The sequence below is a fragment of the Stegastes partitus genome, unplaced genomic scaffold, assembly GCF_000690725.1.
Source record: "Stegastes partitus isolate 25-593 unplaced genomic scaffold, Stegastes_partitus-1.0.2 Scaffold1594, whole genome shotgun sequence".
NCBI lineage: Eukaryota > Metazoa > Chordata > Actinopteri > Pomacentridae > Stegastes > Stegastes partitus.
Window position 1 is genome coordinate 52620 of NW_007579325.1, and position 27961 is coordinate 80580.

The 27961-nt window shown below is 40.0% G+C and overlaps 1 protein-coding gene across 4 annotated transcripts; it reads right to left on the bottom strand.

Annotated features, from left to right (window-relative positions):
* Positions 1-69: 69 nt before the first annotated feature.
* On the bottom strand, positions 70-27738 carry sec31a (SEC31 homolog A, COPII coat complex component). Of its 4 annotated transcripts, XM_008300822.1 has the most exons (29): positions 27728-27738; positions 24722-24737; positions 22021-22100; positions 20946-21069; positions 20655-20853; positions 19541-19636; positions 18757-18897; positions 18505-18647; positions 17164-17263; positions 16904-17065; positions 16209-16361; positions 15874-16104; positions 15689-15763; positions 15531-15572; positions 11972-12310; positions 11341-11455; positions 10638-10816; positions 10429-10555; positions 10187-10332; positions 9646-9819; positions 8592-8846; positions 7263-7349; positions 6667-6769; positions 5682-6083; positions 3740-3795; positions 2825-3076; positions 2483-2602; positions 2322-2393; positions 70-1644 (listed from the first exon to the last, which is right to left on the bottom strand). In XM_008300822.1, the coding sequence occupies exons 3-29, from the start codon at positions 22097-22099 to the stop codon at positions 1465-1467; spliced, it is 4152 nt and encodes a 1383-aa protein (XP_008299044.1). In that variant the 5' UTR covers position 22100; positions 24722-24737; positions 27728-27738; the 3' UTR covers positions 70-1464. The 4 variants fall into 4 exon arrangements, with proteins under 4 accessions (XP_008299044.1, XP_008299045.1, XP_008299043.1 ...); XM_008300823.1 differs by lacking the exon at positions 27728-27738 and having other exon boundaries at positions 5733-6083; positions 24722-24917; XM_008300821.1 differs by lacking the exon at positions 27728-27738 and having other exon boundaries at positions 24722-24917.
* Between the last annotated feature and the right edge of the window lie 223 nt (positions 27739-27961).

Consider the following 27961-nt stretch of genomic DNA (forward strand, 5'->3'; position numbering starts at 1 on the left):
ATGATACTGAAACTAAAAGAATCTAAAGGAAAAACAACAACAACAACAAAAAACATAGCAGCAAAAAACTGTAAATAAATACTATTTATTGAAAATATTGCATGTAGTCAATCTAAAACAAAGACTTGTTTTCCTTTATTAACAACATAAAGTGAGGTTGACCCCTCAGACTTCAGCCCTCATCGTAGTTGGAATGAAAATTACAAGTCTGCTTCTGCTTTCCTTCTGAGGTCCGATCGATTAGCTGATAATTACCTGTAATGTCTGTAACTGCTAGCGTTTGTTTAAGCATGCATACTTTAAAAATTCCATAAAAAGAAAAACGTTCATTGCACTCTGCTGAGCCTCATGATTACATTGAAAATATAACAAAACTAAAACGAAATAAAACATCAATAAAGTCCTCAACATGTGGGATTTGCATTGACGTGTCCCACACACTGACAATACCTTGGTCCAATGTGTTGTACGCAGTGACACCAGTGGTGAAAGTAAGTCAGTGAAAGCAGAAAGAGGGGTTTAGAGAACAAATAAGCCAAATAATTAAAATATAACTGGCCCTAAACATATTCAATTACTTTAATTGCATATAACAGGGACTTTTGCTTAATGAATCCATCCATAATGTTTCTGTGCAGCTTGGTTTGCAGATCTACTGCAAAATGCATGCAAGCAATGATGCACTTATATGTACAAATAAAGCATTAATTTGTACTTTAATGTGAAAATGCTATTTTTTTATTGATTATAATGTATCTTGGCATTGCTGTAGTGCACAAAAATTGAAAGACTATAAAGATGAACAAGCGAATACGTCTTAAATCTAAATGTCATTTGCATGATTGCATGAACTGAGAGCTAAAAGCATGCATCAGGAGTCTGTTATTAAGACATGATTCACTGAGATTGGCTTTATTCTTTAAAATGACTACATCTATTGTAATCATGTAGACAGAAATGCCCCTAAAATTCATAAACCTCCTGCTACTTCTTCTATTTTCATTGAATATCTTTCATATTTATTCATATTTAATTACGTATCCAATGCGCTGAATCTGTCCCTTCCTCGTTGCCAGTTTGCTTTAACAGGATTGTCGCATCTTCATGAAATACCTCTGACAACAAGTCTGATTTAAAAAGAAATGTTTAGAGCGACTTGTCAGCCAGTCGTTAGCCCTTTAATTTGGCTCAGAGTTTACTTTCACCACTGAGTGCGACTGACAGCATGGCTTGTGTTTGTGTCAGAAAAACATAAATGGCACAAAGAAGAACTGAACAGTATTTTCCTACGTCTCAGAATCATTTGCATTGCAAGTCAAATGGAGCTCCCTGTAAAACAAGTGGCTGACTTTTTTTTTTTTTCTTTTCTTTTTTCTAACGCCTGCCCGACCCCAGACCGGACACTCTCCACCGGCTGCTGGTCGAACCCTTGGAGGAGGAGTGGTTCAGAGGTTTTCTGCCTCGTCAGACCCCAAGTTTGTTGGCTTGTGTCAGCACCACCTTGAGTACAGGCATAAAGGCCGACGTCTCGCTGAAGTTGCTGTTGCTGACTATGTGGGTGTGGATGTTGAGGCCCTCGGCGTAGGACCGGGCCTCTATACTCCTGGCTATGTTATGAAGTCCTCCTACAATGGCAGGTGACAGCTGCGGAGAAGAACAACAGAATTATGTCATGGTAATGGCTTTGTACAGTTGGTGTGCTGAAAAGACTGACCAAAAATAATACTACAACACTATGAACCACTCACAGTAACTAAATAAAGTACTACTATTCCCGATACCAATTTGAAACTACAGCAGAAACTGAACCAATTAAATTAATGTAATTCAACATCGACTTTTTATTTGGATGGAGTCTTTGGATATAAAAAAAGATGCCACTGTTATTTAAAACAGTATTGTGCCAAAAGATCTAAAACGACTGACTTATTGTGAGACAGCAGCATTTGTACTGCCCACCTGCCTGATAAATGAAAAAAAAGAAAGCAAATAATAAATAACCTAGGTGTAAAAGGGAAAGGTGAAAAACATCTACATTACAAAAATAACTGGAATGTAGATTTCAAACAATCCCAATCTCCAACAGTCATTATCACAGAAAATAACATTGTGTTTTCCTGAATTTTGGTGTCGACTTGAAACTTAAGTATGAGCTCTCATGAGATCCTCAAATCAAGCTGTGGGAAAAGGCAGACTATCTGTTCATGACTCAATCTAAACATGAGCGCGGAGAATAAACCGGCTTACATGAGTAATTCTTGTATGATAACGATATATAATTGATCCCAGTAATGGTGCCACAAACCCAGCTGGATACTCACCGTCTGCTCTCTGAGTTTGTCATAGAGGGCTTCCAAGCGTTTGTTGGCGTCGTCCAGCTTTCTCTTAGTTTGCTGTGAAAACACACAAAAAAACCACACAATCACACACCTAATGCTTCACACAAATTAAACGCAGTGTTTTTTCTGTCACACAGACTCACAGGGTCGGTAGCTACAGCCAAGCACTTCTGGATGAGACCCTCGAACGTTGTCTTCAGAACCAGGTGCTCATCAGGGATCGGCTTCTTCATGATCTTCTCAGCGGGAATCGACTGCAGAGGCTGAAAGAGGAAGAAGGGTGTCAAGCGTTCTTAAAATTAGTTCTTTAACATCCCAAAAACATGCAGCTACATTTCACATTTAAGTTTAATACGTCAAAAACCATAGTGTCAATTTGACTTCAGTCCTCTTATTTAGAACACAAATATAAAGATTTGCAAAGTATTTCTGATTCTGATACAAGCTGTAATCGATCCATTCAGAGACACCTGACAACTGTGTACCTGGATCACATCTCCAGTCGGAGCTCCCGGTGCTCCCTCCATACTGGTCTTGGGCATCGCAGGGTTCATGGGTGGAGGTGAGAGCTGTTGCTGCTGGTGCATGCCTGAGTAGGGGACCTGGGCACCATGTGGGCCCTGGACCATGGCCTGAGGGGCCCCAGAGGACACCGGCTGGGCCTGAGGATCGCCGCCCAGGGGAGTCATGATGGGAGCAGTGATGGGGGCAGGAGGGGTGTAGTTCTGTGGAATCTGCTGCAGTAAGACAAGCATATTTTACAGTGATGTCAACAAGTGTTTTCTGGCCCTGATCCGATCTGAATCTTTTAATATGCATGACCTGCTAATAAAATACAATTTTCCCAGATAATGCACACTCAGAGTATTGGAGATTACTGCAGTGACTGATTGCGGCACCAGGTGGAGCCTCTTACTGTGGAACATTGCAGCTACCTGAGTAGATGAGTAGTTATGAGGATTTAGCTGGTAAAGGGACGCCATGACAAAGATTTCTCTGAGGTTTAATGACCTCCAATCAGCACGTTTATAAAATCCGTCCTGGATCAATAACGACATCATTCTTTTATCCCAGTGGCCTATGTAATGGCTGCTCTCACTGCGTCTGTGACTTAGCCAGCAATATCAGCACATGAACAATAAGATGTGTAAAAAGTCACGTGTGATAACGTGCAAGCAGCAAGTAAATGTCATAAGTCAGTACCTTTGTCAAACATGTTTCTGTGACCACTGGTAGGTTTTTTTTGGCAATTTGTCCATAAAGCTCAATTAATCACACACTGTGACCTCTTAAAAATGCACATTATGTACAACCAGTCAGGAAAAAACAAGGCACTGTTTTAAAGCTACTTGTGGCTCTAAAGCCAGAATGCAGTTCCATACTTTGGTGAGCAGACCTACCTTCTTCTTTGGTGCTCGGGTCAGAGCTGGAGGGTCATTCCAGCCGTTCTGAGGCCCTACAGAGAGAACAAAATCTCATCAGTCTGTTTTACATTCTTCACTAACACTTTACTGTAAATTCCCCTATTGTGCATTTCTAATTGTTTTTCCACACAATTATTAAACTATAGCACATTATAATGTAGTTGTAAGCAGCTATAAACACAGTCTGTTTATTAATGTACACTACTCTACAGTGAACCTCTATCTTCTACTATAATAACTCTGTTTTACTAATGTCCTCTTATGGCTGCTCAAAGGACAAGCTAATCCATTAATAAACACCTAAATATACTTACGCTACATATTCAGTGATTATATGTGGATACGTGTTTTTTAAAATCTACTTCATTAAATGAGCAGAAATTAGGACAATTTTCAACAAATATAATTTACACAACATATTCTACATCTGTGTTTAACAGATACATGAAAAACCCTTGTATCAGCTTACAACTAGATTACATTGTGTTGCAATGCATTTATTCAATGTTCATCTGCTGCTTGTAAATGCAGAATAGAAGACCAAATAAAGTATTAACAAAACTTTGATTTGTTATTTTTATTTATAATTTGGAATAAATATCATGCCATTAAGAATTTTAAAGATCAATGCAATCTTGATTGTAGTTTGAAGACGATATCAAATATCAAGACGTGCAAATTTTGTTTTCAGATGAATGATTTTAAAAAGCCACAATTACAACCATGATTTCTGTCTCTCTTATTTCTATATTTCTAGTCAGGTAATAACTAAACTCTGTGCAGCTGTGCGAGGCTGGCAAACACAATTACCTGGATGTCGACTACAAATCTCTGATTCGACCTGCATCTCAACTTTCAGCATTTCAGTCTCTTCCAAATGTACCTGCTTTCATCCAGATGACAACAAACTGCTTCCAGTTATGTTTGTGCACAAGTTAAAGCTGCATGACTGATATATCTTTCTATATATCTATATTTATAAAATAAAGTATTTTCTGGCTTGTTTGTGTCCACAGTTGAAAAACCCTCTTCTGCAAACAGAAACAGGGGAGTCATGACTGTCAGAAAGTGCTCAGCCATTTTCCTGCATGTTGCACATAAGCCTTATTTAAACTCCTGCAGATTATTTTAGAACTACTATTAATTTACACTACTTGCTATCACTGTCGGGCTGCAAGGTGGCTCAGTGGTTAGCACCATTGCCTTGCAGCAAGAAGGTCGCCAGTTCACGTCCCAGTGAGGACACCTGGGATCTTTCTGTGTGGAGTTTGCATGTTCTCCCTGTACAGCGTGGGGTTCTCTCCGGTGAATGTGAGTGTGCTTGGTTGTCTGTCTCTATGTGTAGAACTGCGATAGACTGGCGACCTGTCCAGGGTGTTCCCCTGAGTCAGCTGGGATAGGATCCAGCCCCCCACGACCCTAGTGAGGATTAAGCGGTGTATAGATAATGGATGGATGGCGATCACTGTCATCTTACACAAAATATAATGTGTCTACAATTGCACTGGTTTAAACTTTAAAAACAACGACATAAGATAACATTTTAACGTATTTTTCAATATAATGGAGACTCCAATTGAACTAAAAACTTACAGCTTAACCACAAAACATATAAATATGCATCATCTAAATGTAATTTAAATAATAATCGCATTTAGTTGATAACACTAATGAAAAATAATTTAACTGGCTGTAACGAAAGACAGTAAAGATATTCTTCACAGTTTGATTCTATTTCTTGTCTTACGGAGTCAGTTAGAGATTCCACTATACTGCAAATTTAGAGTAATCCATGAACATATTTATTAAAGCCTGTTAGTTTGTGTGAACAGAGGAAACTGCAGTGTCAGCCGTCTGACAGGCTGAGGGAGTTTGTGAGGAGGACAGAGACAGTGAGGATGATTAGAGCCATGCAGACCTGTTCTCTGAGAGGCGGGGATCAGCCCAGGGTCGGGGTCGTGCTGTGTACCTGAGACTCCGCTCGGTGGAGGAGGAGGCATGTACGACACAGGAGATCCCGGACCCCCATGCTGGAAAGACACTCCAGAGGCCGGAGGAGCGGAAAAGGAAGAGGAGACGGGAAAGAAGAGAGGATGGGAGGCAGGAGGGGAGGTTGGGCACTGGCTGATGGGGGGTTGTCCGGGATACAGAGGAGGCGCCGGCTGAGACGGGACGGGTTGAGTATACTGAGAGAGGAAGCCAGGGGGGTGAGGGGGGGAGGAGGGCTCTGCAGGAGGAGCAGTAGAGGATGAATACTGAAGAGGCTGATAGATAGGGGCCCCCCCAGCTCCAGGTGGGTACTGGTTGACCTGGGGGTAGGCTGGGAGTAACATAGGATGTTCTTTTAGTGAAAAACTGCTGCATGTTCCACCAGCTACATCATGCAGCAGGACAGCTACAGTACAGTGCATGCTAAAGTGCTAATATAGGTTACAAAAGATTCAACAGGCAAAGAGACAAACATGCTAAACATCATCTGTTAGTGACATTAAGTACAGCAGCAAGAGATCCGATGTTACAAAGTCAAACATTTCCAGTTAGAAATGTTTGCTTGAGTTTTAAAGACAAGACTTGAAAAGATTTGTTGTTGGTGATATGTGGCATCTATCGTTACAATCCTGTCTCTTATAAATGTGACAAGCTTCACAGTCACTTCACCGACACCAATGAGTGAGTGAACAGTTGGCAGAATAGAAGTATATTATGACAAATGAACTGCATATAGTGTAAATGTAATTTACTGTTGCTTGATGATGATGTGTCTGAGACTTAGAAGTAGAAACCTTACTTTCTTTAAAAAAAAAAAAGAAAACAAAAAAAACACACAAGAAAACACCACATTCCTGATTATGCAAAGCTGAATCTTCGCATCAGCAATGTGTAGAATTTGTTAGAATACTCACGCTGGTACTGATGGGAGTACATGTACGCAGGAGTAGAGGAGGCTGGAGGAGGCGCTGCGGTGCCGGAAGCTGGCATCCCGAACATGGGGTTGGAAGGTTCCATCTGCAGAGAGAGAAAAAGAAATCTCAATCAGGTTTTAAGATACTAAACACATCAGTCCAATGATAATTGTGTCCATGCTCTACAACAGAATCTTACTTTCTGATTGTAATAACAAAGCTTGGAAACAGGAACAGAACTGTCCAGTCTTAAATTAACCTTCTTGTGTAAAAATAATGTCATTCCTGCTACATGCATTCGGATTTGAAGTCTGAGGAGCGAGCTATAAAGTCATGCAATAGATCACATTCATGATGACGACGCAGGAGAAGCAAAGGAAATACTGAGTAAGGACAGTAAATGCATCACAGCCTCGGGAGACAGAGAAAAACAGAGAATCAACAGATGGCAGAGCGGCGATGGGTGGCTTTAGGGGAAGGCATTACCACAGACAAAGCACAGCTGCCATAGCTTGGGATATCAAGCATCATCCGATCAATCAGAACAGTTTTCTGGTGTGAGGTGTGTGTGGTGGCTGGATGGGCGGTCAGTATACCTGCTGGTCTTGAAGAGGAGGAGGGACATTGGGGAGGGCTGTGGGAGTTTGGTTACTCCAGGAGGTGACAGTGGAGGCAGCCCTCACCTGAAGCACACAGAGACACACGGCACATAGCAATGATGGCCGCAGCATGGGAGGGACGGAGGGAGGGAGGGGGCACCGAATAACACCACCACAACAACAACAACAACAACAACAACAACAACAACAACAACAACAACAACGCCACAACACGCGAGCATCCAACCAGAGGACACAAAAGAGGACTTTATATGGGCCAAGGTTCAAATCACAAGAACAAAACACCCTGAAAGAAGGCTTTGACACAATCAATGAAGCACTTTGATCCCAGAATCTGGCTTCATGAACCCCCTCCTGCAATAAGCACATTTAACCACTTGTTATTTCAACCCTGGCTGGAATGGAAATTTGGTTGATGAAACAACTACAACACAACAGCAATGAGCACTTCACCAGGTGGTTAGTTAGGGTGGAGATGTGGTCAGGTTATAGAGAAGGAACAGGAAAGAGACGAGTCGGCCCTCAGGTCTAATAAACCCCAAATTGAACTCTGTGCGAATCCTGACATCTAGCTGTGAAGAGTTTTAACATTAAAACATCGGGACAACCAGGGCCAGTTGCACAAAACATCTTCAGTTAAGATTTTTACTGAACCCTCTGAACCCAAAAAACCTGAAAGGCATGTTGTCTTAAAAAATGGCTTAAGTTACACAAATCATCAGAGCCAGGAACTGTGGAGCGACATGTAATCAAATCTAAGCCTACAATCATGATATTTCATTAAAATCACTTTATTCTCTTCTATGTCTCATTTCAACATGTGCTCAAAATAAACCAATTGCTCCAAACAGATTCCGAAAAAAAAAAAAAAAAATCTGACTTTTCAGCTCAAATGCAGGCTGAAAAAAATGGGAGATGAGATATTAAAAAAAATGCCATGAAACTGCTTGGGCTTCAGAGGATTAAGATGAACTACTTACTTAGTGTTAGATAATTTCTTTCCATTTCAACGTGTGCTTGTATGTTAATGTTGGGTTTCAGGGTTTGACTTCTGTGTGATTTATGTGTCTGTATGAAAAATCTGTTTGCAAAAGAATAAAAATTTGAAGGTATAGAGGTAAACATGATGAAAAGAATGTGCAGATTTCTGCTGTACACTACACAGGCTTCAACGCATCTGGTTTCAGGTTTCGCATCGATTCAGGCTCCTATGAGCCACTTTATCTCAAAGTGAGGAACTGTGGAAAACTAAGATCCTTGCAAGAACATTGTTATGTGGGACAGTGGAAACTCAGTGAAACATACTGGCTGGTAATACTGCGGCTGTGCAGGGGCGGAGGCAGGCGTAGGCATGGGCACCGGAGCTGCTGCAGCGGGTTGAGGCACCATGGCGGGCTGGACTGGGGTGTACGGATGGCGAGGCAGGGCTGAGCCGTGCTGAGTCTGAGGGGCAGGCAGCTGAGCAGGAACTCTCTGGGTTTGCACTGGAGCTGCAGCCGGAGTCGCTGCCTGCTGCCCCAGAGCCCGACTGAGACGGTCACGAAGCTGCTGTACGGCAGCCTGGAAGAAACGAGACTTAGGTTAGTCGCTGTGTCTCTAAATCACTTCGGTAAACTGTACACCAGCAGTGTGTTGCACCAGCTGAACTCAAGTTTGGGTTTAAAGTCAACATGAGAAATATCTTTATTTGTACTAATTCTATCCTAACAGAGTAATACAGTGTTTCACCGACTGCATCATTCTGGTAAATATGGGAGCGAAAGATGCTACTAAGTGGCACAATGTTACAATAGATGGCTGAAATGATACAAGAACAAACTACTGCACTGAACGAGCCAGCAAAAGATATAAATGGTTGCCTGTTATCTCATTCATAATTAAACAATAATTTATCGATTGCTTCTGTTGTATTGCAATTCAAATTTGGGACTTTTTAAAATCTTTAATAGCCTTTTCTTGACTAAACTTTTAAGAGCTGCTGATTTAGTGTTTAAACATGAAGACCTGTCAGCAGCAGAATGGAACCAGCTCCCACTTTGGGTTCAGGAGGCAGATACTTCTCTACTTTTAAGATTAGATGTAAAACGCTCCTTTCAGATTACTCTTACAGTCTGGGTTGTTCAGGTGGCCCTGAACCATCCCTTAATTATGCTGCTACAGGCCCAACTGCTGGCTGACTGCCTATGATCTCCTCTTTTGCTCTCTATACATTTTTATACCACCTTTACGTGTCACTAACTTTGTGTCGTCCCTCTCCCATGATTTGTGTTTTGTCCTCTCTGTAAGTATCTCTGGATCTGGAGCTAATAAGGAATGACTTACACATGCCCACAGAAGGGATGCATTTCAAGCTATATACCTGGTTGGTGTTGTCAGGCAGGTAGGCGATGGCAGTGGACAGACTGCCCTGCGAGGCCAGCAGGCCGGCGTACTGGCTCATCTTCTCAGCCAGCAGGATGCCAATAGCAGCCGGACCGGATTGCTGGGTCTGCTCTACTGCACGCCTCAACACCACCACCTTCTCCACCAGGTCCTGAGGGATGAAAATGCAGCAAGCATGACTTAATTAGAAATGTGTTTGGTCCCTTGGTGGAATTATGACTTTTGTAAAACTTGTAGAATTATGATTTTAGTTTTTACTCAACCAGCACACAAAGAGCATTTATTTGTAGACACAAAAACCCTAATTTAAAATTAACTATAAAAATGCTCGGTAACTGCTTAATATGCAAAGAAAAAACTGTTAGTGAAGTTTGTTGTGTCTGTTCAAAAGGTGTTAATGCTTCAGTGTTTCTCACTTGTTTCTACTGCCCACAAGTTGCAAAAAACTCCCAGTTATTACAGATTTAAGATGCTAAACTGGAGTAAATCTGTCTGCACACTCTATATACTGTATAGACCTGTAGAGAGAGAGGACAATGCCCATCCTGTGCTTTGGTCCAGCAACACACAAGTTTCTCCACGTTGCCAGCACAGATGTAACACAGACAGGCCTGGGACTGCAGTTGAGCATCATCTGCTGCCTCCAGTCTGCCACCGAGAAGATCTAACAAAAACAAGGTCGGTTAGAAAGCTGACAGACAACAACATTTAATCAAAGGTTAAATCCTGATATCAAAGAACAACATGAATGTGAACTCACCACAGAGGGAAGAGAACTCCTCAGGCTGAGCGTAGGTCATGACGGCGGCCAGCGCCTCCTTCCAGTTCTGCAGGTCACATGTCTTCAGGATGTCGTGCCAGTCTTTCATCACCACTGCACTGATCAGCTGCAGGACAAGCACACAGTCACATCGTTGATAATACACCCTTGATTTAAAAAAACTCTCTAAAAATTCTCCAAGTTGTTACCTTGGTAATCTTGCTGTGTGTTTTCGTAAAGTACTTCTTCTGGGTTTTCTCTAAGAGTTCAGTCCCTCCAGCTATAGCCAGGATGATGCTGTCCGCCATCCGGTTGTCATGGAGACAGAGCTCCACAGCTCCCTCAAAGTCTCCAGTCAGCAGAGCCTGTGTGATCAGCCCATCCACATCTAACACAAAACAAGAGATGTTTGACAATAACCAAACACTGCAGCCACTGATTCCAGTTGTAACATACACATTAATGTACAGACAGCTGTCATTGGGCTATTCTGATACTGAAGAAAACCTAAAAATGATGATTCCCAGGCATGTTCTAAGAAGCAGATCCAAGGGACATCAGAAGTGACACTGTATGCTAGAAGCACTGGATGTGTTTTGTGGATGTGTTCAAATTTGACTAAGGTGTGACTCTGAGAAGCACCACAATTTTTAACCTAAAGGTATCTAACATAATACCTTGGCCTCTTTGTTAACTCTCCTATGCCTCCCTGGAGAGGCTATTTTTTTTCTTTGTCCTGCTGAAAGTCCAAAGCTACCAAAATTTCACAATGGTTAAAATTCTGTCTGGATCGATGAGTTGGATCACTGAGGATAACAATATTTTATTCCTCACCACCCTCTGTAATGTTAATCCTGTCTGAATGGAGCTGAAGACTTTGTTAACCTCATGAGGGATGAACAGAGTTGCTACCTTGACTGATGCTGAGATTGACTCCTCCTGCAGGGGTTGGAACTGGAGGTGGGATCTCAGCCGGAGCTGGTGTCTCCACAGGACTGGACTCTTCCTCCACTGCGGCTGTCGTCTCCTGAAGCACCACAGAAACACCTCATGATGCTGACCAACAATGATTTTGACAATGTTATCTTACAGAAATGTGAAATCATTGTATGACTTTAGCACATTGAACTGTTTTACTGTTGCTGACTGTAATTCTAATGGTTGATCCTATTTGTTTTTTAATTATATAAGAGTTGGAATTACACCAACAAGGCATCTGAGCTCATATGAACCAGTAGCTGAATGCCTGACGGATGTTCTCATTGACTAAATGTGGCTCTCTGAGTGTTAATAGGTGCTCTGACACTGGGGCAGTTACCACAAACACATCAAACAAGCAGCTACTTGACTACTCCAAAATACCTCAAGTGTATGTTCTGGGTTGAACCCAGTGTGTTCATGCCCACACAGTCCTGACAACAGGTCCAATCAGCCAGAATAAATAACATCACCTTTATGACTTTACAGAGTGTGTGCAGGGATGCGGACAGCCCACAAGCCCAGCGCGAATTCTGAAGCATCCATGAAAATGATAAAGTTCTACCTCCTCCAAGGGGATCTCTTCCTCCTCCTCCTCCTCCTCCTCCTCCTCCTCTTCCTCCTCAATCTGCTCCTCTTTCTCCTCAGCCTCTTCAGTTTCCTCCTCTGGGAGAACCTGGTCCACATTTGCATCTGGTTCACTGATAAGAGCATCTTCTGGCTCCACCGCCGGTGCTGTTGGATCCTCAGCCTCTGGTTCTGGAGTGGAGATTAGTTCAACTGGGGCTTCTGGCTGCAGGTTTGCAGCAGCGATCATGTCGAACGCTGCCTCGGGATTGTCGGCAGGTGGCATAATGCTGAGGTCTGGTACAAGCTGCACAGTGGCTGGAGCAGGCACATCCACCTGAAGAGAGAGGGAAGATATAGACTCAGAGTCAGGGAGACCTTTGGTTATTTGGACAAGGGTGGGATTTGTGCACCTGTTAGACGAGCTTGAATCAGACAGTGTGAAATGATCTGTATCTGTCAGCCAGTTCAGGCATATTTTAAAATGAGCCAGCGAGTTTGAAAAGCATGTAATCTCTTTTTTTTTTCTTTTTTTTTTAACTTACCAAAATGACACCATTTATCTGAGCCAGAAAGTGTAAAAACAGAAAGAAGTGTCAGATTATCAACTTTCTGACAGTCTTGTGTGGCGTGCAGTTCCGTTGGTAAAAAAGAATCAAATCCTAGTTTAAAACTGGTTAACAATTTGCTAAAATTGAAATGTTTAAAATACAAAACATTCTGTGTTTTGTGGCGCAACCATGAAGCCATTAGCAACTCAGCTGCGAGCAATAAATATTCTGAGCCAATACGGGACAAGCTTAGACACAAATTAAGAGAACTAGGGAAAAATAAAACATTAATCAGTGTAATATTAGCAACTTGGTTCAAAAATGGTCTACAGAGGAGCAAGTTGTTGGAAGATATATTCAGAATTGTGAAAATCTTTGTAGTTGACGTGCAGAATGGTTGTAGAACTTGTAAAAATATTAACAGGCCTCATCACATAGTCCACCTAGAGCATGTAAAGCTACCATTTAGTCCCAGTATCAGTAACATTTGTGGCCACTGATTCTGCAGTGACAGAGCCACGTTAGCTTTTGTCAGCAAGAAAAACGCAGTTATATTTCTTAAAAGATGAAAATATTCTTTTACATTTGGCATTTTTCCCTGCATTGGTAAACAGTATCAGTAATACAGTAGTAAACTATCACAACCACAATGTATTGAAGGACAATGTGAAAGCGATCGCACAGCTATCATTCAAATTTAGCTGTTCAGCTAAAACTTTGCTGCTTTGTTTCACTGTCATCACTCTCATGATGCTGTTGTTGACCTGCTCAGCAACAAACAACAGGCAGGCACAGCTACAAGACTAGTTTGTAAACATATTGGAACATATCGCAGCTGAAGAGCCAGATATTTCCTCCAGGAGGTGGTGGTAGAGACCAAAAACAGAGCAAAAAACACTGAAGATTGGGGCTTATATTCATCAGGTAGACACAGACACCACTTTAAATGTAGGATAATGTTATTTAATAACTGCTGGATGTGTAGATAAGCAACTGTTGGCTAGGAGGTGCAGCATATCAGGTAAGGCTGTGATGACGTGTCTGTGTTACTGCTGCACCCGAAGGAGTCAACAAATCAGTCTTTGCAAGTTTAGCATTGCCATTGTTTTAAATATTTTCTCTTAATGAGCTTAAATGTTACATAATGTAGGTTTCCAAAATAGCCCACATGAATATTTATACATCCTGTGTGTTAACAAGCTGCCACTGTTTATTACAAAATGCAGTGATTTTGATATGTTATGCAATCTGAGTATTGTGGCGCTGTTTGGCCTTTCCAGTCCAAAAAAACATTAACAAGTACAAAAACAAAACCAGCCAGTGTTTTAAATTTACAACAGTTGGCTGGAAGCTTTCAGATTGCCCTTCACCACGCTACTGTACTCTCCATTTGTTCCTGCTCACTGTGCCGTTCACATTCATTCACTGGCACAGCAACAAACTGAACCACTACTGTTGGCAGTAATTAGAGCCACAGTTCTTGGCTGAAACAAACTGTGTGCCTCTGTCTTGTGTTGCGCAATAAGGAAGTGTTGCAAGCATCATAAAGAAGGAGCCTTATCTCAGTGCTGTAAATTCTGCTTCACCATTTGAAACTACTCACAGAAAGCTGGAAACTGGATCTGTGAGTACTTTCGATTTGGCTGTAGTAATTCTTGAATCGGCTGTGATTCATTGGACTTTTGACTCTTCCCTGTAAATGTGGATGGTGTTTACGGTCTGCTCCCTCTCTGGGGTGCAAATGTACTGTTTGGTTATACAAGATCTTTACTCAAGGGTTAAATTCAAACTGAATGCTGATACTTGGTTTTTCTTGAGTTTGTGTGCTCTTTGGCTTTTTTCCAAACTATGGTCTCCACTCAGAGATCTGCTTGACTTTATTAATTTGTCGCCTTCATTGGAACAAAGAGTCAATCCTGAGCTGTTGCTACTCCGAAATAGTGCTGTCTTTTATATATTTGATAACTATATTTATGCAAGTGCTGATTAAAACATCAGGTGTAGCCTTCTAAATTTCTAATTTAAAAAATAATAATTAAAAAAAATAAAAACTTTATTGGTCCAGGGTGGTAAAATTCTTCTTTTGCATATTCCAGGAAGCTGGGGTCAGAGTGCAGGGTCAGCCACACTAACGTCCCTGGAGTAGATGGGGTTAAGGGCCTTGCTCAGGGGCCCAGCAGCTTGGTGGTGCTGGAGCTTGAACCCTCGACCTTCTGCTCAGTGCATTTCACATCACTGCGTGTTTTAAAATACTAAAGGACCTCATTCAGAACTATTTAACGGAACGATGCAACTTGTGGAACTGAAGCGATGATTAGCCAGCGAGACCACGCCTCACTCTGATGCGTCCTTAACTTCATACAGTCTCAATTTGTTGCGTGAAACCGTCTCAAAGGAAAATAAAAACACACTGGACCAATAAAATAAATGTAGCATGGCTCAAAAATTGTATACTGAGGAGGAAGTTGTCGACTTTCTTGTGACTTGACAGTTGTGCTAAGGATCATACAAGTTTTAATTTTTTACAGGATCTGGTCCGAATGGTTTATTTTTTGCAAATTTTTGAATGAGACCTGTAGAATAAAATGATGATGACGAAATATCACAATTTTAAGCTTATGTTAGGCGACGTTTTCTGACAGAATGTATGTCACACGATATAATCACAGATGGAAAGTTGCCAATCTGAGGACTATTTCTGCTTTAACCGTTTCTGACTCTCAGAAATGGTGTAATTTTGCCAATTTTCCAGTGCCTTTTGGGTTTCAGAGGGTTATTTGGTATGCTTCATAGCAGCTGGTTGGTGGATTGAGTTTGCTTTGGCAAGAGTCTGTCTATCTGTTTCCCTCCTGTTTCCAGTCTATTGCAATGCCAAGCTTACCATCTACGACTTTAGATTAATATTGACTGGACAGAGATCAGAGTGGCATCCATCTTCTCACTGAACTTGTGAGCATATTTTCCAAAATACTTAACTGTTGCTTTTGCTTCTTTGAACAATCTTACCTTTGGAGGTTCGGCAGGTTTCTCCTCTAGTGCTGCAGAAATCTGAAAACAGACACATTAATCACAAAATGCACTACAAGAAAATACTCAACAGAATCAGTTTTAGTATATTATAGGACATGTTTTGAGCCAATACATGTGTAATATCATACAGTCACCTTTAAGGCCAGTTCCTCTTTGTTGTACCCTAGAAGTTCCAGGTACTTGCTGCGGATATCGCTTTCAAAATTAGCCTAAAAACACAAACAGCCATGTCAACATCATAAAGAATAACAGCATTACTTTTTTTGCAAACTGCACATTTCCAGGTTTTTCAACAGAAGACTCTTGCTGGATTTTATACCTTGAGGAAAGACCAAACAGTCTTTTCAAATTCATTTTCAGCCACATCGATCTTTCCCTGGCAGAAGTCCACGAAGCTGCCTGAACTCAGAGTGGCCTGCAGCTGATCGGAGCGCTTCAGAAAGGCTGTTTCTGTAACAACCTGGCTGATGTGCACAACGTGTGAAGTGGGCTGCTGAGGCTGCTGAGGGTTCGGCTTTGTGTTCTCCAAAGACACCAGCTTCCCACCGAACTAGGAACAAGAAAAGCCAAAAGATTTTAAATGTTTCAGGTGTGGGGGAAAAAAAAAAACAGCCTGCCTTCCAGTAAACATGAGGTATAGGGACTGGGACTCACGGAAAATGAGGCCCCCACAGGTCTGCGAATCCACTTGGGTGGCTTCTTCAGTGGGTTGACTGTCGCTGGAGGGGCCGGAGCCTGGGGCAGCTGCAGCGGAGGCAGTGTTTGTCCGGTCCCAAAAGGATCCATGTTTCCAAACGAGTTGCTGATCTGCAACAGAGACAACCAGAGCAAGGTTACACACAAACATGGACGGAGGTGGGAGAACATAACAGATAAGTATCTGTTTGCTTTTAAATGCCCAATAGCATCACACAATCACAGAGTATCTGATGCATTAATAATAAGAAAAGCCGCAAGCTGCAAAACATTCCAACAAAATCATAATACAATACAAAAAAGGATAATCATATGTTATTCTTTAAACCTGCTATAAGCTAACAGGTTCATTGTGGCTTTATCAGATTCAGAATCAGCTTTCATGACTAAATCTGTGTACACGTGTAAGGAATCTGATTTCAGTGGTTTCTCCAAAAGTACTTCATCCATGCAATTAAACAAGGGCAACATGCTGTCAGTTTAAAAGTTATCCCCTAAAATGCAGACTGCAGTTGGATTTCATACAGTATATGCAGACCTGTTTGAAGTAAAAAATATCCAGTCAGAAATTTTTTTTTTTTTTTTTTTACCTTGTCCTTCTCTTAAAGTTAAACTGCCTCCTAATTACACACACTATTGTTTTAAAGATCTACCTGGTCAGCATGTCTCTGGCTCTGTGCCGTGTTGCTGCCTCCCATGATCGAATAGATGTCGATGTGTCCATCGAAGCCAGCGGCCGACAGCACCGCAGGGTTTCTGGGGCACCACTGGATGTCAAAGCACCACTGGCTGCTGGTGGGCAACTCATACACAACCTGAAGATACACACCAATGACCAAAAGACCACATTAGAACATCACAAAGTCTTCTTCACTGTAATACACCTTGAGTAATCTACATGAAAACCTTTTACCTCTGCTGTGTTTGGATTCCAGCACAGAATCCTGCTGTCCTTCCCACAGCTCAGAAGCAGCTCAGGATCAGCCAAGCTCCAGGTGATGGCCAGGATACCCCTGTACGGAAAGAACAGGGCAATTACTTGAAGAATAGCACAGTCACATACTAATGGAAATCAACATATGCACAGGGGATAAGACTAATGACACTCTATTATCTTCTTATTGTAAAGAAATTCCAATAAAAACACCAAAACCAACAGCATGTCTCTCAGTGCTTCAGGATTTCTCCAGTCTTTTATTGGCTTTGCAGTCTGCTGGTTAATACTGAAGAAATAAATCTTTTTAAAAATCACAAATATATAATTTCGATTTTGGAAAAAGGCTAAACAAGTTTGTAAAACTGCTCGACTTTGATGTTCCTCAAACTTGGTAAACCACTGCATATTGGGGGATGATTTTCAGCAGCAGATTAGTCCACATTTGGTTCATTGGTAAATATATCAGGCAATCAGGCAGGAAGTGTCTGTGGGATTGATTGAAAAAAACTAAAGAGGCCATCTTCACTGTAATAAAGGAATATGCAAGAACAATGGAGCTCAACAGCACAAATGTTACAAGATATATATGGTTGTTTTTGGGTTGTATTTATTTTTATGGCATTTGTAATCAATAAGAAAAAAAACTATTTATATATATATACATACACATACACCCATAGACTTATGCTTTAACCTTCTATACCCCCGATAATTACCGGCAGGTTTGCAATGCATCTTGTCTTTGAAAAAAAATGCCAAAATGATACCATTCATCAGACCCAGAAACTCACAAAACAGAAAGAATCATTAAATATTCAACTTCATGACTGTTTTTTAATGTATTATATGTCAGCTGCAGTTCTGTCAGGACGATTAGCAATTAAGGTAAGCTTCAAATAGTAATATTTAGTTGAAATTACTCTACTCATTAAAAAAAAAAAAAAAAAGGCCAAAAATAAACTGCTTGATTAATTGCAGATTCTGTAAAAAAAAAAAAAAAAAAACAAGAAATTGTGTGCTCCTCAGCACAACAGAGAAGCCATGACTAAATCAGCTGTGACCAACATTCATGAAACAAAAATGTTCAGAGCCTTTTTGGCTGAGCAGAGAGGAGGCATCAAAACAGATTGAGAGAAAATAAACATATTGATTAATAAAATAAATATAGCATGGTTCAAAAATAATATACAGAGAAGAACATTTTCAAAAAATTGTTAGAAGATATATTCAGGATGGAGAAATATTTTCTAGACTAGTGCAAAGTGTGAAAAACCCAGAGTTTGAAGAGGCTGTAAAAATGTCAACAAATATATTTACCGTGTGTGATGCTCCAAAATCTTGAGAGGAGAGGTAGCAAAACGTAAATCCCACATCTGGATGACGGGCATCCGGTCGTCCTCTGAGGCCAAGACCAGCTGAGTGGCCACCTCTGGGTTCCAAGCCAGGCCGGAGCAGTGCATCTGAAAACAAAGGCATTGTCGTTACATTAGACCACTGCCGAAGGCTTGTGAGAACATGTAGCTGTGTTTTAATTCCAAACAGCAAGCATATGCTTCGTTGACAACGTACCCGGTTGCTGTGGTCGCTAACTTTGATAATGAGGTCATTCTTGCGAAGGTCCCACACCGAGGCTCGGCCACTCGGGCTTGCAGAGGCCAGGATGTGCTGGACCTGTCTGTTCCATGACACACAGCTGATGTCCTCCAGAGGCTTTAAGACAAAAACATGCCCTTTTTAATTTAAATTATTTATTATGGGGATCTAAACTGTGAAAAACTGTTATTTACACATATGAGCTGGTAGATTTGCTTTCAAAATATCATTGGATGACACAAAAATGCACACTTTACGACTACACGTCAGGCTGCGCCGATGTTGTTATGGTGACATTTTACAAATAACTTAAGCAAATTCCATGGGCAGAAAAATAATTCAAAATCATTTTTAAATCCTAATATGTACAATTGTAACATCCAAATCACAGGAGCAAGATAAAATATGTAACAAAATATTATTAGAAATGCTAAAAAAAAAAAAAATCAGATTCCTAAGACATAAGGGTTTGTTGGGTATGAGCGTAAAAAATATTACATCATCATTTACATTTTTTTTATTTAATAAAAAAACACTAAAATTTGAACCCATATTGCAATATCTGTAAAAAAAACAATATAATAATTATAATAACAATTGTTTTTTGTTGTTTTTTTGCACATCATTAAGCCGTTAATTTGACAGGAAGACAGTAAGACAGCATAATCACTGAACTTATTCAAGTACATTTAAATGAGTAAACGAGAAGTATAAAATATACTAGAAACTAAAAAAGTGCTGTTAATAGAGAAAGAAATACCTGTGTTTTAGGTCCTGGTGTCATTGGAGAACCAAAGTTATTCATATCCCAGATATAGATTTCAGACTCATTCCCACCTGATGCAACCAGGTTTGTCTGCAGAAAAAGAGGGAAAAACACAAAACAAAGTGCTGCATTTGGTTAAGTTTTAAACAGACACTATGTATGCACAACATTAAAGAGCACATATTATGCACATTTACAGGTTCAGCATTGTATTGTTGGAGTTGACTAAAATATGTTTGCATGCTCTAATGTTTAAAAAGCACATTGTTTTTCTCATACTGTACATTGTTACAGCACCACTTCTCAGCCTCTGTCTGAAAAACTCCATTTCAGCCCTTAAGGCTCGCCTCCTAAAAAAACCCAGTCTGCTCTGATTGGACAGATGCCTCGACAAAAGTGAGGTTACGTCGGTTATGTAATGTAGCTCCACATGTATGAGTGCAGGGACATAAAAGTAGCAGAAGCAGCAGAAATGGTGTTGGACTGTGAGGTAGTTGCTCATTCTTTGTCAGACCTGTCAACTCAAACTAGCTGCGAGGCAGACGTCATGACAACGTGCTACAATGTGATTGAGGTAAGTAACGGAATAAAAGCCTGAACTTCAAAAGGGGATTTTTAGGCAGTTAACGGAACAGATTTCTCTGTTTCACCTTTTCCATGCACAAAATCCATCAATACAACACAGTGAAGGAAAGAAGAAACGCAAAACATAGAATATGAGCACTTTAAAGATATTTAACGAAATACTTTTTCTGGTTTTGAACCAAAGACAACATTTGAATAGGTTAACTTGAGCTTTTCTCACTTTTCCCTAGGGTCGTCCTCAATCAGGACACCTCGGAACTCCCATTGTCTGTAGCCAACTGTCTACAAGATATGCCTTTATGTGCTGTAGCTGATTCATAATGTAGCCTATTTCATGATTGTTTCCAATTTTTTGTATCTATAAACATCAAGTATTACTGATGCTCTTTCACATCCACACTGATTTGAGTGGCAACACTTGCAGATCTTTTACAAGCACAAAAATGCAGATATATAAAAAACTGACGGAAAGGGAATAATATAGACAACATGGACTCTTTAAGCAGAGTGAAATGGATCCTACCTGGAATGGGTTGACGTCGAGAGCTCTCACTGGTCCAGTGTGTTTGTCACTCTCAGCGATGATCACGTCGCTCTCTCCAGCGATGATCTTTGCAGGGTCGTACAGGATGACGTTGCCGTTCTCACCTCCTGCGATAAGGACGCCAGACGGGTGGCCCTGACCGTCCATACCATAGGGACCCCACACTAGTTTGTGGTACCTGTGTGGAGAGAGGAGAACCTGTGTGAGCTGAATGGTAGTTAGAAAGAAGAGAAAGTCAACCCCGTTAGTGTGGCAGGAAGCTCTGTCCACCTGTGAGTGGAGGTGAAGCTGCCACATGATTTCATGTCCAGAGAGGGTTCGGACAAATCCAGCTCAAAAAATTCCAGGGAGGCATTGGTGCTGAAGGAGGCGTCCAGCTGCTGGGCTGATGTTCCTGCACAAACAGAGCACAGGAGCCTTTGGTATGGTGCAGCAATCATACTCAGTCAAATGGTCAATCAGCAGAAATGTGTTACAGAACAATTCTGACAAACAAATTAAGATTTTTTTTCCCGCAAATATACAAAAAATTTGACAACTACAGGATCTTAAATTAGAGGTCAACTGATGTGGTTTTTTAGGGGCAGATACTGATGACAACAACTAGCAATGTGGGCTACAAGCAACCAATATTTGGAACTGATATACATTTGTAATTAAACATTAAAATCTTGGTGTCAAAATTTTGAACACAAAACTTAGTTAAAATGCGTGTTATCTACAGTATATTACTGTTACAATCCCATAGTGCTGTAGGTGGGACATTGCTCAACTCCACAAAGGGTGATGACAGACTACTTACTAGAACCAAAGTTGCACATTCTTAAAGTAATTTACATTTTACATTAGGAATAAGTGTGAAAAATAACTTTTGGAAAACAACAGACTAATACTGCCCTGCATGTATTCCTATTCATATATATTGCATTTCATTCATACATTTTGTACAATCACCACAGAATCTATCTTAGAAGGTGCACACCCTCATCACAGTTTATTCTGATTTTAGCAAACAGGCGTGAAAGTGAAAATTGCTTACTTTTATTTCTAAACTAAGTCCAAGTTTAAATTCAAAGCAGCTGAACAGACATACACCATGAAATCTTGTATCTTGCCTTTGTTATATCAAAGATAACATCAAATATACTAAATTAATTGCAGCTTTTTTTTGTGTCTGCAATTTTCCAGTAGACTGAAACGACAAACAAGTGAAGTACATGCTCAGGGCATCAGATTAGTTTGTGTTGCCGTATAAAAGGCTAGAATGCTTGACAAAAATGATATAATGTCCTGTCAAAACCACAAATAGCAGCTGCAGCCGGCGGTGCTTGCTGCATGCTCATACCTGTTGCCAGGTAGATGGGGTGGTGCTGTGCAGGACTCCAGCTCTGGATGGCTGTGCGGTTGATCTCTTTAAGTTTCATCCTGGAGAAATAAAGGCAAATTTTTAACAATCACACAGTAATCACAACATTATATATACGAACAGACAAACACATAGATGTAACCGATTACTCTATACCGATATCCGATACCTTGTCAGAGGCAACTAGAATAAATTATGGCTTTATTTTGCTTTCTCTTGGCTCCTGAGGGAATCACCAGAGACGACAGAGTATCTGACGTATTTCAGGTCTGACAGGAATAAAACAGAGCTTATATTGGTCGGTTTCTCATTAGGTTCATGCTTAAATGAACAGCTATAATAGCTGTCATGGCTCCTGTTGTTGGCTGTGCAAAGATCCCTCGCCAACGTGAATGCAATCTACGCAACGTAATTATGTAGTTGGAAATTCTCGATTTGAGAAGTGACAGAACAAAGACAGATATCCATATAACTTGTCAATATGTTTTTAAAAAGCACTTCAACAGAGAAAAAGAACTGAATTTAATCAACGGCTCTTTTAATGCAAATATAAACAGCAGGAACAAACACAGCCTCTAACAACTCTTTCAATACACATATGAGTGTGTGTATTCAATTGTCAGCCTTTTATTGTAGACACACTTAGCTCCAACTAATGCAGTCAAACATAAATGCTAGCTTCAAGAATTTTGTAGTGTTCAGTTGTATGTTATGTGTTGTATGACCATCTTGAAGGTAGCAGTTTGTGGTGCCGTTCAACTGAAAAACTTTGCCATCTATCATGTGGTAACCAAATCATACAGCTTGTGAGTCACTTACAGCATGGACTCAGTATTCTCTGTCTTAGTTGCCATGTGTGTATATGCATACAAATATTCAGGGGTACCAGCATCGTAACTCTGCTTATGTAAAGTTAGCACTGAAATTAACCTCATAGTTAGACAGGTGCTCAACTTTGTCAGCTGTGACAGATTTATTGTGGCTGGATGTTTATTTATATACAAAAAAAAATCAGTCATTGGCTGTCTGCAACAACAACATAAGGTTAAGCAGCTCTTTAACACAGACATATTGACAAAGTAAGAGAAAAATAAAATAAGAATGACTGACTGGTTGTTTATGATTATGTCTATGTGCAGCCATAGCGATAGCTGAGAGAATCTGGCTAAACTGAGACAGACTAGTCAGGTATAGCAGTGCTAACTGCATGAGGCAGGTTTATACATATGCAATTGTGGTTTAATTCACACTTTTACTCCCCATCCATACTACTGCTCTGAAAAACAGGGCAGAACAGCATGCAACAAAACATTTCTTTGATCAATATCACAACTTGAGCCACAATTTTACACAACATGATAACAATGCTCAGAATAATATAGAAACAGGGTCATAACATAGTTTGCAATACTCAGTGCTGTCTGCAGCACATGTAGCAGAGACCGTATCACAGCTGAGTAAACAGTGGTGCAGAGTCAAGGGGTGTCTTCACTGCAAGCTGCTCAGTTGTTTGTGAAACTCAATGCTGGAATGTTTTTCAAAATAGTGCTTGTGATATATATATATATGTATAAACAAAACTGGCTGATATATTAGTATTTTTTACTCCCTTAGATACAAGCTAAAACAAATCGACTGTTGGGTTCTAGTACCTCTGTGGTCAAACTGTGAGCTTTTAATACATGAAAATAGTGTTTAGAAAGTGTGACTCTGTTCTTTGAAGGCAAGAAGAGGCAGACTAGTCAGATATGGTATAGTGTTACCTCTAAGAGGCAGGTTTATACACAAGCAATCCCATTTTAACTGTCAATTCATTCCACTGCTCTCATACATAGCATTAAATGAAAAGCAAAAAAAAAAAATCATACTGTAGTTTTTTTTGGATATTGAGACAGTGGTGTGAGTCACAGTGGTAGAGGAAATGGTCTGCTACAATTGCAAAATATTGCAACCATCACAATTTAAATATTGCACTTTGATATATTGTGGTAACATTCTGATTAACTGTTCAGCCCCACAATAAATATTAGAAACCAATGTCTGTATAATGCATTCAGTTCAACCACAACACCTCCCTTTCTTTTCAACATCAATAACTAAACATTTTTTTATTATAAAACAGACTGGAAAAGGTGTGACTCTGTCCTCAAAACGCAGCAGGCTGCAGACTACTCAGGTATAGCATGGTGTTAGCTGAAGGAGACAGGTTTATACACAAGTAATGACGGTTTTACTCCGACTTTTACTCCCTATCAGAGGTAACTACAGCGATTACAGGGTGACAGTAAAGGCCTGCTGTGACTGCCATCAAAAGTCTTACAGTTTGGAGCTGTGCTGAACGCTATAAATGTGACAGGAGGTCTAAAGGAACTGTGCGTATTTTTTGTAGTCTTTCGTTAACATTAGCAAACAAAAGTACAAGCTAGCAGCAAGCTAACAGCTGATGAACCATTTAAAAGCAACACAGGCATGCTAATAATGAGTCTCAGCAGTGATGAACATGACTGTCACTTATTGTGCACGCTCACTGGACATAGTACGGCTTGTTCTAGTAAAAATACACGGGGGTGTTGTGTGTAGTTGCCTGCTAGCAGCCTCTGCACTGAATAAAACAGAGGGGCGACAGTTACTCTCTCGGAGACCCACACAAGGATCTTATTACTCCACTAAGCCGTCTTACCTTCTCTTCTTCGCTGCTCTTCACATGAACGCACACATAAAATAGGCGACGAACACAAGCAGCCTCCGTCCGCACAGGTTCCCCTTTCAGTTCTGCTCACGGATTAACGGCTGAAACAACAGCAGGAGAGGCTACCGGGTCCCGGCAAGGCAGATTTCCACGTCCCCACTGGTCTCCATCAACGTGGCACTGAGCAACAGTCTGCTCCTCCCACGAAGAAGAAGCACAACGTCTTCCGGGGGACGACCCCCTCCCCCGTCTAGCATGCTAACAATGCTAACGTTACTTTTTTTTTAGTGTTTATTAGATAAAAGCTTGAAACTGTCCAAAGAAGGTGGCATAAGTCATATATGGAACTTTTGATATTCACGTTATTAAAGACGAAATGTTTATTTTGAATTTTTGTCATTATTTCAATCATAAAAAATGAAATATCATCCAAAATAATATTTAGGTAAAAAAAAATATTAATAACAAAATGGAATTCTAAATGTCCAAATTAAAAGTACTAATGTTGCAGAATGGCCTATAATTATTATGATTATATTCTAATTGTATAGTCACTGAATGAAACTAAGCACACTTACTCAAGTATTGTGATTAAGTAGAGTTTTAGAGTACTTGTACAATATACAGTAAATACACTCCTGGGCAATATCACTTAAATGTAGAATGATGTGACAAGAAGAGGGTTTCGAAAATCAAAACTTAAGAATTCCTGACACTTCAGCTCATTAAATAGAAACAATGCAACAAATGGAAATACATTTGTAATCACTAACACCCAAGACAAAAAAACAAGAAAACAAAAAACCAAAACTGTGATCACTGAACTAACTAAATAAGGACACCTGTGATTTCCAATCAGCCTAAATGTATGAACATAGTTAAAATGAGCTGTGAACAGAAGAACTTGTCATTTTTGGACCTACTGCCTGTCTATCTGCAAGTCTACATCATGGCTCCACAAAGAAAAGAAATGTAAGAGGAATTTAAAAATCTGATTGTAAAACATCACAATTATGGAAAAAGATACAGGAGTATCAGTGGCCAACCACAATGTCCCAGCAGTAATCAGGAGGTACAGAATGAGCCCCAGTACCACTGATCAGAGCTGCCACTTTCACAATTTAACTCTAAAAAATGAGATGGGCGAGTAATTCAGACTTGGCACAGGAGTTAGTAATGGAAATAGGAGTTTCAGTTACAGCTCAGATTAAAAAGAAGTAAAAGAACAGTTCCTAACATCCATCTGTATGGACAGATAGAAAAAAACAAAAACCTTGCTTTCTCTTGAGCACAAAACTGCAAATTCAAAAATTGTTAAACTACATGAAAAGAAGTGTGGTGAATGTTGGGAGCACATTCTATGATCATATGAGCCCAAGATGAATTAGTTTGTAGTAAATTTAAACTTTTCAATTTCCATTTTACATGAGAACAAGTACGCTACTGTTCAACTTAAAAACAATTAATAAGGTGAAACAATTTAGAATCATTTGACATTCGTTAATATTATGCAGCAATACACTCATTTCCATTGTATATTGTACTTTATCTCCATGTTCTACTTTGCATATTAAATACAATAAACTTTACAGGAAAAACTATGTACATTACACCAGTTAATGTACAAAGGTATATATAAAAACACATTAACAGAATTAAGGTTTGCCATAGAAGTTTTTAAAGGAAACCCATCTTGTTTTCTTTTAGTAAAAATGTACCAAGAGTCCAAAGTAAAGGCTGCTTTATATGGACAGTCACAAAGAAGACTTGGAGGCACTGGTTTAATCTTTGACAACCCATTAATGTATAAGTTTAATCTGTGAAGTAATGAGAACCTCTAAATGTAGAGAATAAAACAGCATCAAATTTGAATAACAAGAACCTAAATAAGTATGAGTTAAATAAATGTTTCTTTCCACCACTGCCACCCAATTCTGACAATGATAAAAATGATTATTTGCAACTATAAATACTCAAATGTGGGGAAAAAATGAACACCCAGACACACCAGCTTTGTTTCACAATTTGTATTTATTTGGCAATGACCTTAAAAACAAACCAATCAAGTGAATATGGCAGATGTCCTTGTGTTGCCGACACTCTGTCCTCACCTCAGCTGCTTGACCCTGAAAAAAACAATGGTATCATTAAAATAAACTCTTTTCACTTAGAAGTTTAAAAATTAGAGCACAAACCCTCAGTTACAAGCTCATGAATAATCTTCCCCAAACATAAGAATGGGTCAGATGGGTAGTGATTGATATCATCATTGGGATTGTCATTCATTGTACTATAGAAGAACAAAACTGCAATACATACGTGTCAGGTCCACATGGCTCGTTTCACTGGAACTTTTCTTCAGCTGATCTGTAAAAACAAGTTATATTTTTACCTCAAGTGTAAAAGTATTTGCATTTTGAACAATCGGCAAATAAAACCCAATCAAAATTGAATTTTCCTTCTGGGATAAATAAAGTATTTTTCATTTCATAACATTTGAAATCATTTGGCTGTTGAAAATTAAGTGTTAGGATCATAAAACGCAAGCCGATTTGTTACGTGGGTTCTAAATTTTCTAAAAATGTCTTGTTTTGTGTCCTGTTGGTTACGAATTTTAATAAATAAGCAAGCTCTTACAAAAGAGGCAACTTTTAACTAGAAATTTGGTGTGGTGCTCATCTGACACGCAGGAACACGTCGAGTTTTCTTTTTACTACGTGTTCTAGCGGTGGCGGGCTGCGTCTACTACACATTAACACGAAAATTAAGCGTCACATCGGGTTTGATTAACAGTATACTTGCTTAATTAATGATCATTTCTGCCTCCACGTGGTAAGACGGCCCTTTAGCTAACACTACTGAACAAAACCTTGTTTAAAAAGCGGTTAAAAAAAGAAGAGTGAGCTAGTTAGTTACATCCATCGACTGCATTCATTCAATAACCACAAAACGCTCAGTTTTTTGGAGCAGGTACAGGCAGAATGTAAGTTCTCCTACCTCAAACAGAACTCCTCTGGTGAAACAGCTTGTACCTGATACACACGTGCCAATTTTCCGCTAACTTCTTCGTCCTGTCCGCTCTGTGCGTTAGCGCCACTTGCTGCCTGGGCTGTATCTGAGTTGTGAGGAAGACTGGGCATGCGCATTGAGGAGTCTTACAGGGAAATGCCACCAATTTCCCACATTAACGTCTATAAAGGCTCCAGGTGTAAATGTTACAAACTATTTATT

Excerpts from the sequence above, each read along its gene's own strand:
- sec31a (XM_008300822.1), bottom strand. The coding sequence starts at position 22,099 with ATGAAACTTAAAGAGATCAACCGCACAGCCATCCAGAGCTGGAGTCCT. Across the intron at positions 21,070-22,020 it reads CCCCATCTACCTGGCAACAG|GAACATCAGCCCAGCAGCTG; the intron begins GTATGAGCATGC and ends CTGTTTGTGCAG. Across the intron at positions 11,456-11,971 it reads AAGAGATCCCCTTGGAGGAG|GAGACGACAGCCGCAGTGGA; the intron begins GTAGAACTTTAT and ends GTGGTGCTTCAG.